The 20,569-nt window shown below is 54.2% G+C and overlaps 1 protein-coding gene across 11 annotated transcripts in view; it reads left to right on the top strand.

Moving 5' to 3' along the window:
• The window catches only part of RGS3 (regulator of G protein signaling 3), a 131,456-nt gene extending 115,671 nt beyond the window's left edge, over window positions 1–15,785 (top strand). For 9 of the 11 annotated variants that reach the window (XM_074016778.1, XM_005580994.5, XM_045373677.3 and 6 more), the window contains 6 exons: window positions 1,433–2,407; window positions 9,366–9,430; window positions 12,427–12,528; window positions 12,915–12,976; window positions 13,595–13,761; window positions 14,817–15,785. In XM_074016778.1, coding sequence (XP_073872879.1) covers window positions 1,433–2,407; window positions 9,366–9,430; window positions 12,427–12,528; window positions 12,915–12,976; window positions 13,595–13,761; window positions 14,817–15,002 — 1,557 coding nt within the window. In that variant the 3' untranslated portion in view covers window positions 15,003–15,785. Of the gene's footprint in view, window positions 1–126; window positions 217–1,432; window positions 2,408–9,365; window positions 9,431–12,125; window positions 12,336–12,426; window positions 12,529–12,914; window positions 12,977–13,594; window positions 13,762–14,816 lie in introns of those variants that run through there. The other 2 variants (XM_065530178.2, XM_065530181.2) reach the window with 2 other exon arrangements.
• Window positions 15,786–20,569: the final 4,784 nt, after the last annotated feature.

Raw genomic sequence — 20,569 nt, 5'->3', positions numbered from 1 at the left:
TACCCGTGCCGCGCTTTCACATCCGCTCACATCTGTGCTCCCAGATGCCAGCGTGACCCCTGACACGTGTGTGCAGCAGCCTGCAGCTGCCCCAAGCCATGGCTGATCACTGACTCCCAGCTGTGGGGCTTCACCATTACAGACGCCCCGGGGCTTCAAAGACTTCTCAGCTTGGAGCATGGCCTGTTGGGTATCAGGGCAGCTGTATAATAGTGGGTAAGTCACTGGCCTTTCGACTCAGTGTTGTCATCCATCAAATGGACATTAATAATTTCTACAATGAGAGCTCTTAACCCACGTTCTGGGGGTACTTACCTCTGAAGTTTTCTGCCAGTGTGCACATGTGCCCGCATGTGCACACACTCCCAAGCATCTGTTCAGTTCCTGAGTACAAGTGGGGTATTTCTCTTTCATTTGTTCTCAGCAGCTATGGCTTCTTGAAGGACAGAACCTGGGCTCTAAATAGTTCCACCTCCCGCATTCCTGGACCTTGAGTGGGAGGGGCCCAGCCCAGGCTTGAGAACTGCCTCCCTGTGTGGTTGTGGCACCATGGACACTCCTGACTTTCTCAGGGCCCCAATCTTCTGGTGACATAGCTGCTATTCAGACTTTCATCAAGAGAAACATTCTTCTCTTTGTGCATGAAATCTACTGGCGAGACTCAGCAAAACCCCCTGGGATCCCGAGGGTTGTGTGTGAGGCAGGAGATGCTGTGTTTTTTGAGGAATCCTTGAGGTTCCTCCAAGCAGTTTAAAAATCCCTGGGTGGGTGATTCCTCAGGGAGGTTCCATGTTTCTGTGACATCTGGTGAGTCCAGGTGTGGACAATATTTTAAAGTTCCGGTTTCATTCCAGTTTACTAGTTTCAAAAAGATACTTAAGCGTTCAGAGCATATTCCTGTTTGAATGACTCATTAGGATTTTTTAAACTTCAGTTCAGGTAGGAGACACCCTGGGCTGGGTTCAGTGACTGCCCCGGGTTTGGGGCTTGACTTGGTTCTGGTCCATGAGCAGAAACTGCCTGTTCTCCTTTATCCCCAGAGGCGACTTTGACCCTGTTTCCTTTTCTGTAAAATGGAGACAGTGATGCTTCTTTTATAAGGTTGTTGGGAAGGCCATATGAGAGAGTGGGGTCAAGCTGCCCTGGCAACTGCCAAGGCAGGAGCTAGATAGACAGTGGTTACCTCTCCCTCTTCTCCTGTAAATGACCAGCTGTGTTTTTGATGAAGCAGAAAGTTCAAGCAAGAAGACAGGGTGAGAATTGTTACACAGCTAAGTCAAAGGGGCTTTTGGGGTTCCATCTGGCACCTCAGCTTTCAGACTGGGGGGCCGGGATTCAGGGTACTGCCTGATTTCATGTCAGCTCATGCATGGTGTCTGGCATCTTGGAGCCTCCTCTTCTGAACCGTTTTTGTTTTCTTTTTGTTTCCCAGATGTTTGAGACGGAGGCAGATGAGAAGACGGAGATGTCTTTGGAGGAAGGGAAGGGGCCTGGTGCCGAGGATTCCCCACCCAGCAAGGAGCCCTCTCCTGGCCAGGAGCTTCCTCCAGGACAAGACCTTCTACCCAACAAGGACTCCCCTTCTGGGCAGGAACCCACTTCCAGCCAAGAACCACTGTCCAGCAAAGACTCAGCTACCTGTGAAGAATCCCCTCCAGGCCCAGACGCCCCACCCAGCAAGGATGCACCACCATGCCAGGAACCCCCTCCAGCCCAAGACCTCTCACCCTGCCAGGACCTGCCTGCTGGTCAAGAACCCCTGCCTCACCAGGACCCTCTACTCACCAAAGACCTCCCTGCCGTCCAGGAACCCCCCACCCAGGACCTTCCACCCTGTCAAGATCTGCCTCCTAGCCAGGTCTCCCTGCCGGCCAAGGCCCTTACTGAGGGCACCATGAGCTCTGGGGACCCACTAGCAACCACCGGGGACCAACCTGCGGCCTCCAGACCAGCCTTCGTGATCCCCGAGGTCCGGCTGGATAGCACTTACAGCCAGAAGGCAGGGGCAGAGCGGGGCTGCTCAGGAGATGAGGAGGAGGAAGAGGCCGAGGAGGGGGAGGAAGGGGAGGAAGGGGAGGAGGACGAGGATGAGGACACCAGCGATGACAACTATGGAGAGCGCAGTGAGGCCAAGCGCAGCAGCATGATCGAGACGGGCCAGGGGGCCGAGGGTGGCCTCTCACTGCGTGTGCAGAACTCGCTGCGGCGCCGGACGCACAGCGAGGGCAGCCTGCTGCAGGAACCCCGAGGGCCCTGCTTCGCCTCCGACACCACCTTGCACTGCTCAGATGGTGAGGGCGCCGCCTCCACCTGGGGCATGCCTTCGCCCAGCACCCTCAAGAAAGAGCTGGGCCGCAATGGTGGCTCCATGCACCACCTTTCCCTCTTCTTCACGGGACATAGGAAGGTGAGAAAGCTAAACGGGGAGGGAGAAGGATACATGCAATGTGGGGAGGGCTGGCCCAGGGGCTGCAGGGAATGAGCAGTCACCGTGTTCCACCCCCACTGTCCCAGCAGCCTCCCAGCGAACCTTCCACCTGTTGGACAAAAGGTAAAACTGAGGCCCAATGGGACCAAGAAGGCAGAGCCTGGACTTAAACCCATGACTTTAGGACTCTAGATGCTGTGTTCTTATAGCTCCACTGGTCCCCACAGAAAGCAGAACAGGTGTAGCTTAGCCCAGGCCATTGTGTATTTGGATTTAAAAGATCTGAGGTAGTAGCTGGAGAAATAGAGTTACAGCTTAGCCAGGCTAGAAATCCATCAGCCAGTCACAACGACAACACACATTTATTCCATATCCGCATTATCCTAAGCAGTTTACATTAACTCATTAACTCTCACAACGGCCCTTTGAAGTAGATAGTATTTTGGTGCCCATTTTACAGCAGAGGAAACCGAGGCAAAGAAAGGTTATCTAACTTGCTCCAGGTTACACAGTTTATCAGTGTCTGAACCAGAATTAGAATCTGGTTCCAGGGCCGGTGCTCTTAACCAACCACCACACTGTTTGCCTCTCATGAATATTTGTATGTAGATAAATAAGTATTTATCGATTTCCTGCTGTGTACGAGGCCCTGCGCTCTGCAACAAGGCAGGAGCCACAGAAGTGTGTGAGGCCGCTGTCAGCCTGAGAGAAATAAGTTATCTGTGTGAGCCTCGAAAGTGGCCTAACAGTGAACAGATTGTACCATGATCTTGAAGTCCACCAGCTAGTTTGGGTCTGGGCTCTGTTTCTTACTACGTGGCTTTGGTTGAGTCACTCAACTCCTCTGAGCCTTAGTTTTCTTCTCTGAAAAGTAGGGGTTAATAGCGCTCACATCCCAGAATAGTTGAGGATGAATGGAAGAGGCTGGTGCCTGACGACACTAGCCACATGAGCGGTGGCCCTCAGGGAATGATGGGCCCCACTCCTTCTCCTGAAATGCAACAGCCTGTGCAAGGTGTTGGTGTGAGGCCAGGTGAATAGGGATGGTCAGTGCCCATGGAGTGCAACTGACTCAGAGATCTAGAACTTCAGGAGGACAGACCCCAGGGCCTAAGGTCATCAGGGAAAGCTTCTGGAGGAAAATACCTCTCAGCCTGGCCTTGAAGGTTGAGCAGGATTAGAATAAACAGAGAGGTAGAGGCAGGCATTCTTTGGCTAGAGCAGAGCATTCCTAAAGGGCAGATGCCTGGCACAGGTGCTGCTATTCCTCCCTCCAGCCAGCAGCAGACATCACTAACGGATTCCAGCATACTTCCTCACCAAGTTGGGACATGTCCTCAGAAGTCTGCTTAGCTTCTTAGCCACTAGCAAGAAGGCAGACTTGGCATCTGGGGAGATGCCTTCTGCTGAAAGCTAGTCATTCTCAAAGGGCAGGCTGGGGCCCTCCAGAAAAGGGTCTTGAACTTTGGCCTGGGAACTGAATCTCCGTTTCCTCATCTGTAAGCATGTGTGGTTCTCACACTGTGGTGTGCTCCAGAATCACCAAGGGGAGGTTATTAATATATGTTTCCTAGTCCCCATACCCAGAACTCTAGAATCAGAATCTCTAGGGGTGGTTCCCAGACCCTGTATTTTAAACATGCCCTGAGGGATCATGATCTTGCCAAAGTTAGAATATCACCATCTTAGGCCATTTCTTGATGGTTTCTACAAGAGAGAGTCCAGAATCCAGAATGCTGTCCTTCCAAGGCAAGGCCTCAGGCTCACTCAGATCAGGCCTGGCCACTCCTCTTAGGAGGGTGGTTGAGGCCCACCTGCCTTGGGCTTCCCAATCCTGATTCCCCCACTATACCCTTCCCAGTTCCATTCCCCCCACCACACTTGCTCCAATAAAACTATTTATATACAGATAAATTCACACACATTCATGTGTATGCATCTATCTAATTCCCTGGCTCTGTTGGCCTCAGCTCCTATTTTGGGACAGATACTTATGCCTGGGAGTCCAGCAGGCCTGGACCAGCTCTCTTTTGTCTCAGCTTCTTCCTTTGGGTTTCCAAGGTTCCCACTGGCACCCTCCCCTGTCCCACCAACTTTTAGCCGGTCACTTCCTTTCTTGTGTTTGAGTGGCTGAGCTGGCAGAGACATCTGAGACTGCCTCCAGCCTGGTGGTGGCCACCCTTCCATGTGGCTTCCACACACCAGTCCCTGAGCCCTTTGCCATTCACATCCTGCCCTGTCCTGCCAGCAGCTTCAGTACGAAACCCACCCTTGTCAAAAGGAGATAAGCCCAGATGGGACGAACACCGTGGTCTAGCTCCATCTCTTACTGGTACTGGGCCTTGGGCAAGTCCCTGCCCCTCTGTGAGCCACAGTTTCCTCATTGGTGAAACGGGTATGGTAATAATCCTTCCTAGGGTTGCTGGGAAAATTAAATAGCTTAACACAGGTAAAACATTTAGGGGAATACCTGGCGCTCAGCACCGGGGGGGGTGCTGCATAAATGGTAATCATGTGATGAGGAGGGGGAGGGAGAGAAGAGCAGTAACCAGGGTAGAACTGGCTGTGCCACCATTCAAAGTATCAGCAGACCCCATTTCTCACCTTCCTGACGCTGCTGCAAGGCGGACAGGCACTTGTCTTACAGTGGGAGGCTGAGGCTAGCAAGAGATGTTTTGTCCCCAGCCACACAGCAGCAAGTGATGATGGCGCTGGACAAGGTCTCACCCTTGTCCAGTCACTCCTCTGTGGCTCTACTGCAGACCCTGTGACCTCATGCTGATGAGGGGCCAGGGGTGGGGGACTGGCAGAGGGACCGCGGCGGGTTCCCCCATGACTTCTGTCTTCCTGGCTTTGGCCTGGCTCTTCTGGGAGGGTCCCCTGATGCTGATGGGCCACTATTCCCAGGCAATGCCAGGCAAGAGGTAAAGAGGGGAGGGGTGAAGTGTTCAGGCTGTGGAGTCAGACAGACCCCGGTTCAAGTCTCAGCTCTGCCTCCTCCTCCCTGGCTCTGAGACCTTGGCCAAGTTGCTTCTTTCTCTGAGCTTCGATTTTTTCTTACAAATGGAACACAGAGTCCCCCGGGAGTTGTCCCAAGGGTTCCAGGGAGCAGTACATAGAAAGCTCGGGCTGGTCATTTGTGCTGCCGTGCAGATAAACTGAGGCTGTCCAGAGCGCATGCTGCCTGCCACAGGATGACATTCAGTCTCGCCGTTGTCACCACTCCACACTCTTGTTACCCTGCTGTCTTGTGTGCTGAGCAATTTCTACTGCGAGTAGGAATGTCAGAACAGGCAGACCTCAGAGATGGTCGGCTCGGCCATGGTAATCTCACAGATGGGCCAACTGAGTCCAGAGAGAGAGAGCACCCCCTCCGCCACCCCCCACCCCGCCCCCGCTGCCACCCCCCCATCCCCCACGATTCTCCAGCTGTCCATCCTCTGGGTCTGGCACCCTGTGCTGAGTTGAGTGGTCTCATGGTGCCCCCTGCCGCCAGACCCCTGCCTTCCTGGCTGCTCCCTGGAGGCCCTGCAGAGCAGATCCACAGGCGTTTTTCCTGGGGAGTCAAGGAAGCCCTGAAGAATCGTTGTGTTTGGGTCCAGGATGCTGCCATTGAATTCTATTCCAGCCTTTCTGGCTCAGCTCAGAGGGTCATGGGCTATTCTTTGACAGTGAGGAGACCACAGGCTGCAGCCCTTCCCTGGCCCTGCTTCCTTCCTCCCCTGCAGGGGACTGGCCTGGGCAGAGGTGGTCCACAGAGGGTGCCAGCCCTGTTTCATAAGCTCCCATGTAGGTCAGAGGTCAGACAGGAGGACCCAAAAAATGCCTTCCAGCTCCAAGATGATAATACCTTCAAGTCTCCTATTTTTAAAAAGCCTAAAGAATTATTTCGGATGTGTAAACAAGTAAGTATAGAGTTTAGATCCACTGTTTCCACGTGGTTCCATGGGGCCTGCCAGGCTGGGCTGGATCAGAGAGGGCAGCCATGGATCGCCAGGGAGCCCCAGAAGTTCAACCAGGACCAATAGGGGAAACCAGCTGAGCCCTGCTTACAGATGAGCCTTCTGTCACCAGTGGGCTCTGGACCCAGACCACAATTCTCTGCTACTTGCCAGTTCAGAGAGCCCAGGCCAGTTACCAAACTTACCTTGGGCATCGGTTTCCTCAGCTGCATACTGAGGGAAATATCAGTAACTAGCTCTTAGAATTGTTGCCAAGATTAAATGAGATAAAGTATGTTAAAACACTTTGGCCCAGCGCCTGGCATGTAGTGAACGCTCAATAAATAATAGCAAAACCCACATTAGCTGAGAGTACTTGCTCACTGCTGTGTGCTGGTTGCTGTGCTGAGCATATCCCCTGTGTTAACTTACATAATCCTCACCACAGCCCTTTGAGGGAGGTCCAGTTATTATCCACATTTTACAAATAAGGAAACTGAGGCACAGAGAGGGATGTAACTGAGCTAAGGTCAATGAGCTAATAAATGATTGAGCTAAGCTTCAAATCCAGGCAATTAAAAATCTACACTCTTAACATTACTATAATTACAGTAAGAATTATAATTATTGTTCCAAGAGGTGGTGAGCTCCTAGTCCCTGGAGGTGGCTGGATGAGGCTGGGCAGGGCCCGGGGATTCTGCCTGGAGTGAAGGAAGGGCTGCATGATCCTGGACTCACCTCCATCTGCTTTTCAGCCGGACAGGGTCGCATAGTGAGACAGTAGGGAGAAGATGAAAAGGAGAATTGCTTTGGAGGGCCTTTGCAGGCTGGGCCCTGGGCAGGCCTTGCTGCAGCTGTGAGAGGGAGGAGTTGGGGGGGCCACTCTGGCCCCCTCCAAGGTCAGAGGCCAAAGCCTCCTGGCAGCTATGGGGAGTCCCTAGGGCTGGGAATCAGAACCCAATTTTTTCACCTCAATTTCTCCTTGGCCCACAGCCTCTTCTTGGTGCTGGGGTTTCCCCAGCAGCCCAGGGGGCCGACTCCCAGGGCCAGAGCTGCCCAGCACCTCTGTCAGGCTGCTGGGCTTGGGTCAGTCCCTGCTGAAGACACTCTCCTCCCCTCAGTGGAAGGAAGAGCCCATTTCACAGCGGCACAGAGGCTGGGGATGGCCGCTGGGTGGGAGTGGTCCCCAGGCCCATTGTGTGGAGCCGATAAAGTACGGAAGCTGAGGTTAGAATGGGAGGAAGCCCAGGGCCCGAGGGCTCTTTCCCACGGGTGGGGGCCTTGGGCATGGCCTCACCGGGCCAGCATGACTGCAGCCTGTGTGTGCACTGAAGGGTGCACTGAATGGTGACAATGGTAACACTCACTGGGCAATGACCACTGGTTACTGAGGTTAGTATAGGTGCCAGGACTGGGCCTTGGGGTGCAGAGTTTATCCTGGTGAACCTTCCATCAGCCCTGTGAAGTGGCTGTCACTATGCCTAAGCCATAGCTAAAACAACGGGAGCCGAGAGGCTAGGAAACTTACCCAAAGTTGATGAAAGCAGGATTTATATCCAGGTCTGGTTCCAAACCCTTGCTCTGAAATCACACACCATACGGTGTGTGCCTCTGTGTGCACGTACACACGTGTGTTTACAACTCTGGTGGGGCAGCATTCTCAGGAAGGAGGCAGCACTTCTGGAGTCTTTCACGGGAAACATTAAAATGTGTTCTGACCTTGCATTTTTGAGTAGCAGCATCCTCTGGTGGAGAAACACAGGTCTTGAATTGAGGCAGATTCCACCTCTGTCACTTACATGCTGGGTCTCCTTGGGGAAGTGACTTAAATTCTCTGAGCCTCTATTTACTTTATAGGTTTATTGTGAGGTTTAATGAGATAGTATCTGAATTATGCCCCATCCAGGGTCTGGCCTATAGTGTGAGCTAAATGAAGGTATAATTCATCCATCCATCCACTCATCCACTCATTGATTCATCCACCTACCCACCCACCCACGCATCCATCTATTCACCCATGCATTCATCTGTCTATCCACCCACCCATCTGTTCACCCATGCATTCATATATCCATCCACTCATCCACTCTTCCATCCATCCACTCATGCATCCATCCATCCACTCATCCATCTACCCTCTCTCCCACCCACCAACCCATATATTCATCCATCCATCCATCCATCCATCCATCCACTCATCTATCCATTCACCTATCCATCTATATCCATCCAACTATCCATCCATCCATCCAGGCAGGCAGGTGGGAGACTCACAAAAGCATTCTCCGGGGAAGGAATTGCACATGGAGATGAAGACCTTCTGTTGGATGGAAGGCAGAGTTGAGGAGGTTGCTGAAGTAGGGGCCAGGCTGGAGAGAGAACTGAAGGAATTGTAACTGATGTTAAAATGGAACTTTCTGCCCTAATCCTAAGATGGTAGATCCAGTCATGTTATGGAGTTTGGACGTTATCCTGAGGGCACTAGGGAGCCATGGAAAGCTATAAGGCAAGAGACGTGCGCTCAGGCCTATGTAATGATTTATTTTATACACTGCTGACCATCTGAGGTTTCCTTTGAGCTTCAGAATCCTGACTTAATCATTATGATCCTGATTTTAGAAATTAAGGAACAGAGGTGCAGAAAGAGGCAGGGATTGGCCTAGTGACGCAGCAGAAGCCCTACTCTCTCACCTGCTCACTGCCTGCAATGAAGCCTCTGTCATGAGTGCCAGCTGTCTGGCTTCTCCCCAGTAAGCTGGGGGCCTGAATGTCCCAGGAGGAGATCCCTGTGGCCAGAGGGTCTGCCAGGCCGATTCCACTTCATGGCCAGGCTGTTCCCAGCAGGGGGGTTTCCCTCCCTCACCTGTGTGCCGGGGGTGGGGGCTTTGGGGGTGGGAGGAGCTGGTGGCAGGGACTGTTGGGTCTCCGAGCCTCTCTTTGCTTAGGCAGGAGCTCCTGAGTGCCCAGACTGCATCGTGTCTGTCTTCTCTCCACAGATGAGCGGGGCCGACACCGTTGGGGATGATGACGAAGCCTCCCGGAAGAGAAAGAGCAAAAACCTGTAAGTTGGGAAGATCACTGGCTTCTGCACTCCTCTTCCTCCCCTGCCCCAGGGGTCTCTCCTCTAGGGGTCCAGGTGGGGAGAAGGGGTTGTGCCTGGTCCCACCCACAACCCCAGACAGACACCAAGGAAAAACTGGATCTTGGAACTTTGCAGTGACCCCAGAGTGGGGTTACCTGGGTCCTGAGCATTCTCTCCAAGTGAGGCAAAGTGCTGATTCAGTACCCGGAAGACAGTGAACCAGAGGCCACCAGCCCGGTTGCCCGGGCTTTAGCCCAGCTTCTGAGCCAAGCATGGGCCAAATGGCTTCGACAACTCCTTTGCTCCCTCTGGGCCCACGAGTGACCTAAGAGTCATGGGGCTCCTCTTTCTCCTCCTGAGTTCCTGAATGTTAATAGTCTCAGGCGTTGCCGGGAGGGGGCGCTGCTGGCCCAGCTGCCGAATCCCGCACTCCCCAAGCCTTTCTGGCCACACTCAGGCCTTCTTATTTTGGGGGGTTTGTTAGATGTGTCAATGAAAAAGACGTGTGTGTGGGTTCTCCTCAGGTCTCCTTGTATCCCCAGGCCTAAGGCCCTGGAGACTCGGGGGAGGTATAGGGAGGAGGCAGTGGGGTGTGTGCACAGCGACCCCCCCCAGAGGAAGCCCCTCCCTTCCAGGTCCTGTAGCACCCACCACTAGGCAGGAATTGGGCTATGGGGAGGAGCCTCCTGCAACCCTTTTCCCTAGCCTTGACCTTGGGTGGGGTCCACTACCCTAGAAAACCTTTCTCGCCCCAGCTGCCTTGACCTCTCCAGTTTTCTGCAGCAACTGTTGGCTTCTCTTACTCCACAGCCAGTTGCACTTTCTTAGCAAGGTGAAATGCACAAACCAAAACAGTCCTTTGCACCAACCATGTTCACTTAACCTTTTGTAGGATGAGAGAGGGTCCAGGGGGTGCCAGGACTGTTGAATGTGGCGCTGAAGTGGGAGGAGAGGGAAGCAGTATGTGGCAGCAGAGGGCAGGCACCCCGGGTGCTGGAGCTGCGCTGTCTAGCCTCCTTTCAGTGTAGGTGCTGCCTCACATTTTTTTTTTTGGAGACAGAGTCTCCTTCTGTCACCCAGGCTGGAGTGCGATCTTGGCTGGCTGCAACCTCTGCCTCCCAAGTTCAAGCAATTCTCGTGCCTCAGCCTCCCAAGTAGCTGGGATTACAGGTGTGTGCCATCACACCCAGCAATTTTTTTTGTACTTTTAGTAGAGACGGGGGTTTTGCCATGTTGGCCAGGCCGTTCTCAAACTCCTGGCCTCAAGTGATCTTCCAGGCTCAGCCTCCCAAAGTGCTGGGATTACAGACATGAGCCACCACGCCTGGCCTCTGAAGCTCACACTCTTAAAAGCTTAGACGAAGAGTCTTAGAACATGTAGGGTAATAATAAAAATAACCATTATTGTTTATTATGCCAAGCACTGTTCTGTGCGTATTTCATATGTGATCTAATGTAATCTTTACCACTACTTTTATTTTACATCCCGTTCTTTCTTATTGACCTTACCCTTATTTTACACATGAATAAACTACTGTGCAGAGGCTAAGTTACATGGTAAGAAAGTGGTGGAGCTGGGACCTGGAGACCTGGCCTGCTGGCTTCTGTTTGACAGGAAACAGCTTGACAGAGAAAAAAGCTTGATAGGAAACTTGAGAGGTCAGGAAACTTGTCAAGGGGCGCACAGCTGGTAACTGCTGGAGCTGGGATTTGAACCCAAGACTGTCTGGCTCCAAAGCCTGGGCTCAGCCTCCCCGTAGGACTCTCCTTCATTAGACAGGGTGTCTAGGTCTTAGTGCCATTTTAAGCTTGAAGAGCTTCAGAGGTATAAATGCTTCAAACTTACCAAACCCCCTTGAAAGATTAAAATTAAAATTTCTTTTGCACGTCTTTAGCTTTGTGATTTTTGAATAATCAATTTTTCATTTTCATTTTTGGTTTCAGTGAGCATTTTCCATCTTTGGGAGGATGGAGACCAAAACTTAAAGTGAAAAATTAATTATTCAAAAATCACAAAACTATGCACACAACATTACATAATTAAACTTTAAAATGGTGTTTTTGTAAGTTTATAGGACTTCTGCTTCTGAAGTTATTCAGGCTTAAAACTTCTAAGACGTTGGGGAACTGCTGTATATTCATGACTAGAAGTCGCCAATGTGGGTGACTGAGGCTGAGAGGCCGGCTGGCAGGAGCCATTCTCTGGGAGGTGCCCTGTACAGGGGGTCTGGGGAAAACGGGGGCGAACGTGAGCAAGAGGCATTTAACCCCTTTCTGGCCAGCAGTTTCACCCAGTGCTGAATTCTGCTGCCTCCTTGGGGACTGACAAAGCTAAAAATGGTTCTTGGCTAAAAATAGCCAGTCTTGCCACCCTGGTGGGCAGAGCCTCCCCTGGCTCCCTCCTTCCCTCTCAGCAATTTGCTGACTTGTTGTCCCCCACCCCCAACCACTGTCTTCCTGCTGCCATAGTAACGAGGAGGCCAGTCACAAATAGCTGGGACTGGCTTCCTGCCGGGACGGCCCCAGAGGCTGTCCCTTGCAGACACATGCCCCTTTCACGGCTCCCTCTCAGGGTTGGCCAGAAGGAATTTTTTTTTTCCGCTCCCCGTCCTGGTCCCTCCCATTTCCTGGCTCCTCCTGTCTGAGTCCCAGCCCGGCTTGTGCCCGGGAGTCCAGTCATCAAGCCAGGATTCCAGCGAGCGCGTGTGGCTGCAGCCTGCACCGTTGCTGCCAGCTGCCCAGGACGCGGGGTAGGGGACAGGAGCCAGAGGGGTGTTTCCTGCAGACCATTCTGCGGCCCCAAGGTGGGGGGCCCTACAGAGATGCTCCGAGGCATGTACCTCACTCGCAACGGGAACCTGCAGAGGCGACACACCATGAAGGAGTAGGTGCCCTTGACCCAGCTCTCCCGACCCTGTATTTGCGGGGGCGAGTGGGCCAGGCTGAGCAATCCTCTTTTCTGCTTCTGCCCCCAGAGCCAAGGACATGAAGAACAAGCTGGGCATCTTCAGACGGCGGAACGAGTCCCCTGGAGCCCCTCCTGCGGGCAAGGCAGACAAAATGATGAAGTCATTCAAGTAGGTCCTCCCTGGCACCCTGGGACCCTTTGGGGACTCACTGTCCCCCCGGGGAGTAGGACTGAGTGCTAGGTTGAGGGGAAGGGGCTTGCCGGCTTAATCCAGCTCTGGGGAGACAGAGGTTCTCACAGACGGAGCCGGGTACCTGGCGAGCAGCTGCCCTCACAGGGAGGGGCTGCCCTAGGGGGCAGGCTAGGTGGGATGGAGGTGGGGGCTGGAAGGGACCCTGGCCCCAAGAAAGAGGATGGGCCTCCTTCCTGGGCGCCCCAGCTGGGCTCAGCTACAGCCTGGGCCCAGGGCAGTAAACAAAGGCCTCCAGGCCCAGCTTCCCCCCAGGTCCCCAAGCCTCTCAGTGCCCTCACTGTGTTTCTTCCCTCACCCCTCAGGCCCACCTCAGAGGAAGCGCTCAAGTGGGGCGAGTCCTTGGAGAAGCTGCTGGTTCACAAATGTAAGTTGGGCTGGCCTGCCCCTTCCCTGCGCCCTCCCTCCCTCTCCCCTTCGCCCCCATCCAGACCCTGTGTAGCTGGTGCTAGAGAGGCTGCCTTCCCTTTCCTGGGCCGTCAGGGTGTCCTTGCTGTTGCAGAGAGGCTGAGCCCAAGCCAAGGCCCTTGGTCTGGCCTTTGAGCCAGCTTCTGCCAGCCCCTCCCCATCCATGGGAGTTGGCACTGCCTGCCTGAGGCCCGTGGGACCTGTGTGCTCAGATCCATATTCCCAGAATAAGAATAAACATTTCTAAGTACTGAGGGCTTTCACGGGGAGTAATGTGCCTGCCATCTCATGGACTTGGTCCCATCGGCTCCTCTCATGGCTCCGTGAGACAGAATCGATAGTCCCCATTTCACAGATGAAGACACTGAGGCATAGAGAGGGAGAGACCCGGCTGAGACCTTGAAAGAGGCAGTGGCAGGGCTGGGGCTACATCCCAGGGCTCCGGGCTATCAGAGATGGGCATTGTACTCAGTTCCCAGCACGCCCATATTCAAAGTCCTGTAGGGGTAAGCTGGGGGGTCTTAAGGGTAGGAGAAGCTGACTCTGCCTCTTACCCCAGGATCTGTTCTCCTCACAGACGGGTTAGCAGTGTTCCAAGCCTTCCTTCGCACTGAGTTCAGCGAGGAGAATCTGGAGTTCTGGTTGGCTTGTGAGGACTTCAAGAAGGTCAAGTCACAGTCCAAGATGGCATCCAAGGCCAAGAAGATCTTTGCTGAATACATTGCGATCCAGGCATGCAAGGAGGTAGGACCTCAGGGCAGACCCTCAGCCCCTCCAATCCCCAGGACCCAGTGGCTCTTCAGCTGCAAGGTGGCAGCCAGCAGCATAGGAAGGGGAGAGGCCAGAATGACTCCATGAGCCCAGGTCCCCAGCGGGGAAGATGCAAGCTAAGATCAGGGGAAGAACAGAATCCCAGTTAGTAATAAAAATGGCCACCACCAAGGCACTGCCACATGCCAGGCATGTGCTGAGCCCTTTATGTATGTGCTCTCATGTTTAATCCTCACAACAACCTGTGAAACAAAGAGACAGGCTGGGTGTGGTGGCTCATGCCAGTAATCCCAGCACTTTGGGAAGCTGAGGCAGGTGGATCACTTGAGGTCAGGAGTTCGAGACCAGCCTGGCCAACATGGCGAAACCCCGTCTCTACTAAAATTACAAAATTAGCCAGGTGTGGTGACAGGCACCTGTGGTCCCAGCTACTCAGGAGGCCGAGGCAGGAGAGTTGCTTGAACCTGGGAGGCGGAGGTTGCAGTGATCCGAGATTGCACCGCTGCACTCTAGCCTGAGTGACAGAGCAAGACCCTGTCTTGGAAAAAAAAAAGAAAGAAAAAGGAGACAGCCTCAGAGAGAGAAATCTTAATTGCTCCCATCTATTTAGCGTCTACTGTGTGCCAGGCAGGATATGCAAAGCACATTATATGGATGATCTTGGTTGGTTTTCACACTTTGAGGAATGTACTATTATTGCTAGCTGGTAGATTAGACAACTGAAGCTCAGTGCACTTAAGTGATTTGCTTAAAGTCACACACCCAGGTATGGCACTGCTAGGATTTGAACCCAGGAAGCCTAACCCTCGGAGTAGTATTTTCAGCCTTATAAATGCTGCCAGCCCCTCAGGAAATGACTGAGCCAGGACTTGAATCCTCTGGTCTGAGGGTCTCCACTTCAGATGAACCTTAAGATGTGGGCAGAGGGGCTTGGAGGTGAGAGGCTGGATGGGTCCCTTCCAGGCACATGGGCCCTACGGTCAGTCCCCAGCAGGCAACCCTGACCACGTGCCCCTCTGCCTTCGCAGGTCAACCTGGACTCCTACACGCGGGAGCACACCAAGGACAACCTGCAGAGCGTCACGCGGGGCTGCTTCGACCTGGCACAGAAGCGCATCTTCGGGCTCATGGAAAAGGACTCGTACCCTCGCTTTCTCCGTTCTGACCTCTACCTGGACCTTATTAACCAGAAGAAGATGAGTCCCCCGCTTTAGGGGCCGGCCACTGGAGTCGAGCTCAGCGTTCACACCAGGCGGGCTGGGTCTCCTGCCCACCTGCCTCCCTCCCCACTGTGACGGAGGGGGCAAGCAAGCCCCCAGAGGCTGTGTCTCTGGACAGATGGATAGACATACGGAAGTGAGGCCTGGACCAAGAGAGGCCCAGGCTACTGGAGGAGTAGAAGGATGGGCCCCGTGGGGTACCCACTGCCCCGGTACGAGGGGGCCCAAGGACCCTGGCAGGTCGGGGGCCCCGGCCGAGCCAGATCTGGAGCTGCTGCTCCCTGCTTCGGAGACCGCAGAGGCTTCATGTTGACCAAGTTCCTTAAAGAACTGGCTGATGGGGCAGGAGGTCCAGGCCTAGGCTCTCGGGCCCTCCTGGAGGGCCATTGGAGCTCGCAGCTCAGACCCCCACTTTGAGTTTTATTTATTTAAATAGTAGTTGGATGCTTGGCACGTTGTCCTGTAATAGGAAACCCTTGCCTCATCAGTTTTCCTGATTTACAAGTGCAATATTTTAGCCAATGCCTTGTGAGAAGCTGCCACACAAAGGTGGACATCATTCTTCAGCTTCAGGGGATGTGCTTGTCCCAGGCACCAGTGGTGGGCAGCTGGCCTTCTGGACTAAGGCGGCCTTGGGGGACACTGCAGTCTGGCTGCACACAAAGATCTGGCACCCCCTGGGTGGGGTGTCCCTTGGGGGCTTTTGGGAAAGCATGGCACCCTCAGACCACACAGTAGCCGAGTTCTGGAGCAAATAAAAGGCCTGTGTTATTTCTTGTTCATGACCCTTTTTGTGTGTTCCTGGTCTCAAGCCTTCCCAGGGTGGTTGGGGCCGGGAGGGTTGGTCGTTGGGCTGTTGATTCAGCCACTTCTCTCTTGCCATCACCTGCCCCCATCCTGGAGCCAGATACACTGATAAACTAGTGAGGGCTGCTCTCGCACGCCTTCCTCTGTGCCAGGCGCCGTGCCACTCATTCTAGTGGTCACTGCATCTCCTTCCCAAGCCTGGGAGGTAGGGCTTATCCCCATTTTACAGATGAGGAGATGGAAGCACAGACAGGGAAGGTCACGTAGCCAGCAGGTGGCAGGGGTTCAGCCCAAGTCTGACTGGCTGCAAAGCCTGCACTCTGCCGGCTACAGGATGGAGTCCTTGCTTGTCGCCAGCTGGCCACATGTCTTTCAGCAAGTTCCTTCACTTCTCTGCCTCGCCACACCCTGAGGTTCGAATAGAACTTTCACTTGGTGCAGGGATGGCTGGTGAAGGTGGATGGGGCCAGAATCTCGGGAAGGGTGGTGGTGAGCTTGTGGAGGTCTCCGGACAGAAGGAACAGCTGTAGAGACAGGAGATAGGACTCACAAAGTCTTTCTGTGGCCCTGGGCAAGGCTTTCCCCACTGTACCTTTGTTTCCCCTCCTACCTAACAGAAGATGCAAATTTAGGAACGGCCCAGGGCATCCTTCAAGAGAGGACCTGGGCCACTTGCCTAGAAGTGGGCAGAAGAGGCCCAGAGCCCAGTATAAGCTGATGCCAGAGCTGACCCCACATATACAACCTCCCAGGGGCCAGGGCATGGCCCAGGGTGGGGTCTGGCTCAGCAGGGCTGTCTTAGATGAAGCTTGATGGAGTTGATGCAGGAGGAGCTGGGCCCCTATCTCCTTGGATCTTCTTCCCTGCCCAGGGTCTTGGAGACTTGGAGCTGCAGACGACATGTACAGCTCGCTCCTCCCTGCCCTGCCTCCCCTCATTCATTTCCCTGGGCAAGGCCAGCCCTGTTGGCCCCTCTGCACAGTGAGAGGATCAGAATTGTTGGTCTCTGGAGGCCTTCAGGGAGTTGGACTGAGCCTTCTTCAGGGTTACAGGGGACTAGGGCCAGGGCCTGGGTGTGGAGCAGGTGCTGGGTAGACCTTCATCAGGAGGGAGAGGTGGGCTGTCTGACTGCCGCTCTGACCGCGCCTGACTTTTCCTGCCCCTCTTGCAAATGGGATCCCGAATGCTTGCTTGAAACATTGCTTGTAAAAAACCAGCAGATCAAACAATTGAAACCTTGTAACGGGTTTCAAACCTTGAAACCCATTTTGGAAGAATCTTCTGTGCAACAACAGTAGCCCGGGTCAGCAGAGAACCCCTTCCCTCTGCTCCCCAGCGGTCGTGGCCTCTCCTTGACTAGCCCTTACCACGTGTACTGAGTCAGGCATGGGTTCTTCTGTCTCCAAAGACTGCCAGGCTTTGGAATCAGGCAGTCCTGGGTTTGAGTCTTATCTTTACTGATTTGCTCTGTAACCTTGGCGAGTCACTGCCCATCCCTGAGCCTGCAAGAATGGGGATGATTCTATTGTCTCCTCAGCGCTGGGATGAAGAGCCGGTGAGCCAGTTCTGCAGCAGGGTCCTAACCTGGGGTCAGGCATACCGTAGGTGCTGGATACGTGTTGGCACCAGAGTGTGAGCCCCTCCAGGAGCGGCACTGGGTCTTTCTCCAGGACCTGGCAATGAGTGTCATTGGGCTTTACAGACTGTAAAGAGCTTTCCCACTGTAGAGACTCACGGCCTCATAGAGGCTGGAAGGGCCTGGGAACAGTCGTGCTCCTAATTCTGAACAAGGGCACCTTCCAGGTTTTTTCCAGGCCTGAGATGTGGGGGCCTGACAGCTGGGAAAACTGGGGCCCAGGGAGGACTATAATACTACTCCCTACTCCCCCAAAATGGTAGAGGCAGCACTGGGTCTGAGCCTAGGACTTCCCTGCCTGACCTGGCCTCTCTCACATCTTCTGCTGGGAGGAGCCACTGGGTCCACAAGGAGACCCACCTTTCCAGTTCTTTAGATTCTAGGGATTCAGTTTAGGACCAGGCCTTCCCTCTTCCACCTTCCCAACCTCCTGGTTCCCAGAGTTGCCATGGAAACCAAAGTCCAGGAGAACAAAGTCAGGCAGATGGAATTCCCATTTCGGAAGGCCCCACTGCTTGGTTTCCATTACACACACCCTGGTTCCCTTGGCCTCCGAGCGGCTTTGGCTGTGCAGAGCAGCTGGAGGGCAGACTAGAAAGGTGTCTGGGTCCCCTTCCCCCTTCCCCCTTCCCTGGGCCCTGCCTGGGCTCCCTGGAGGACTTTAGGTACATTCTCTGCCCGCTTAGGCCTCAGTTGTCTCATCTGTACAGTGTCATTTGGGCTGGTTCCCATTTTCTTTCATAGGAGAGGAAGGAGTAGTGCTCTCTGGTCTCTGGCAATTCTAGGCGGTCAATGTGGGATCGCGGAGCTGTGAGGTCATTCCATCCAGCTCCTCGCCATCCCACAGATGGGAAGACTGAGGGGAGGGAAGGGAAGCTGGACTCTTCACCATAGAGGTGAAGGGCCTTGGAGTCAGGCTCTGGGGCTCAGTCTCTGACTCCACCATTTACTACTAGCTGCAAATCTTTGAAGAAGTCACGTACCTTCTCTTTCCCTCGGCTTTCTCATCTATAAATTGTGCACATTGGCACTTACCCCAGAGTTGCAATGACTAAGCGAGGTCGTGCATGCAACAAGTTTAGTTCAGTGCATGGCGTGGGGTAGGTGCTTCATAAACATGAGCTGCTGTTAGCAATCTCATTATTCAGGGTCACAGGATGAGTGGCAAAACTCATTCTCCACCTGCCCAGGCCAGAGAAGATGGGGGCCCTTTAGTCTCAGACCCCAGATCCTTGTCCTTCCAGGAACAGTTTTGCTGGAGGACAAAGCCAGCCAGTTCCAGGGAGTAAGTCAGAAACAGCCTGTTCCGTACTGCTGCCCAGTCTTGGCCCTGCCGGGAGCAGTTGGGGTCAGCTGGCAAATAGGTTGTGGTGGGTGGAGAGGCAAGAGGGCACAGCAGTGCCACTCAGTTGGATGCCAGCAGGAGGGGGTGCCACTCAGTTGGATGATAGCTGCAGAGGTGCCAACTGCAGCCAGGCTCCTGGTGGGAGAGTCAAGTCCCTCACGCTCTCGGCCTCTGCCATGTGAGTGACGTGCTCTCTTGACCTGTCTGGGCCAGCTACAGCCTCCTAGACTCTCCAGCTTGGAAAAGACCATTGAGTCCAAACTGCTGCCCAGTGCTTAGGACCCTTGGATTTCTGTTGATTCCTTCCCTGACGGAGCTCAGAAGGGCCTGGGAGCCCCTTGGGGGTTCCAAAGTTCTCTCCATCTGAAGTCGGGTCCTGGGGCCGGGTGGGGAAGGAGGGATAAGTTAGTACCACCCCTGCAGGCCTCCTGCCCAGGCAGCCACCCCTGGACCTACCAGATTCTCCAGCTTCACCCCTCCCTGCTCCTCTCGCTTGCACCAAGCTCTCAGCTCCCCGCCCTACCTCCCTGCCTCTGCACGCCTGGGTCCCTTAGCCTACTGTCTCCTCCCCAAACTCCTCCCACTGACGTCCCACCCCAGAAGGCCTCTCTGCTTCACCTCCCCTCCTGCCCAAACCTCAGGCTCCTGGTGTCGCCCCCACAGCCCCACCTTTCCCTCGGAGCTCTCAGGCCCTCAAGCAATGGACCTGACGGGGTCTCAAAAAAATCACTTGTTTTTTGTTGTTTTGCTAACAACTGGCAACATCTGTGGAACATCTGGCTTTGCCTCTCCTCTCCCTCGCCAGAGAAGGGAGGAGGAAAGGGGTACCCTGGGCCCCCTGCTGCACTGGTGCCCCCTTCCTTGGGTGGGAGGAGGCAGTAGGGGATTGAGGAACAGCTGTGAGACTGATCCCATCTGCCGGGTACAGAAGAGAGTAGAGGCATGGCTGGGAGTGGGGAGGGCAGTACCAGCAGGCAGGTAGAAATAGGAGCCTAGACCACGCAGAGGCACACACCACGCATTCCGTGCCTCATTGCCATCGATCCTCACAAAGCCCTGGGAGGAAGGGCTGAGTATTATTTTCAGTTTACAAATGAGAAAATTAGGGTTTAGAGAAAGTGGACAGCCCGTCGTGGCTGAACAGGGACGGGGACCTCTATCCCTGACTTCCAGGCAGCCTCAGCCAGGCCTTTCCAAAAGAATCCACATCTCCAGTCAGTCTGCGAGACTGAGTGGTTCAGCTGGAGTTGCAGATAGGGGCTTTTGATGCTGGTTCTCTTTGGCTTGTGGGCAGAATTTTTCTAAGGAAGTCCGAGGAATAAGTGAGCTTATGAATGTGCGGATGTCCGGTCCTGCAAGGAATCTCAGTTCTTGGTAGAACTGTGTGACACGTTGCTTTACCTCTCCAAGCCTCAGTTGTTTTAACTATGAAATGGGAATGATAATTCCACCTCCTGGGACTTGTGTGGACTCGGCAGGTTCACGAATATGTGTGAACCCTCAGCACGGGGCCAGGCACGGAGGGAGCGTGCCCTGCGGGGCAGAGGGAGGGAGGCCGGTCCAGGAGGCGCTGTCAGGCCAAGCCCCAACCAGCTGTGCAGGAGGAAGCTGCCCCCCGCATCTGCTCCAAGGCCAGTGACTCAGCGACACGGGCAGGGCCCCAAGGGGGTGGGGTTTGCGCCCTAGGTTCCACATGGGCTCAGCGGGGTCCTGCCTGCCTGCTGTTTCAAAGGCAACCGAATAGCATCTGCCTCATCAGGTAGCTGGCCTGGC

Source organism: Macaca fascicularis, chromosome 15 (genome assembly GCF_037993035.2).
Source record: "Macaca fascicularis isolate 582-1 chromosome 15, T2T-MFA8v1.1".
NCBI lineage: Eukaryota > Metazoa > Chordata > Mammalia > Primates > Cercopithecidae > Macaca > Macaca fascicularis.
Note: the sequence above shows the minus strand (reverse complement) of the source record. Positions and strands in the feature narration are given on the sequence as shown.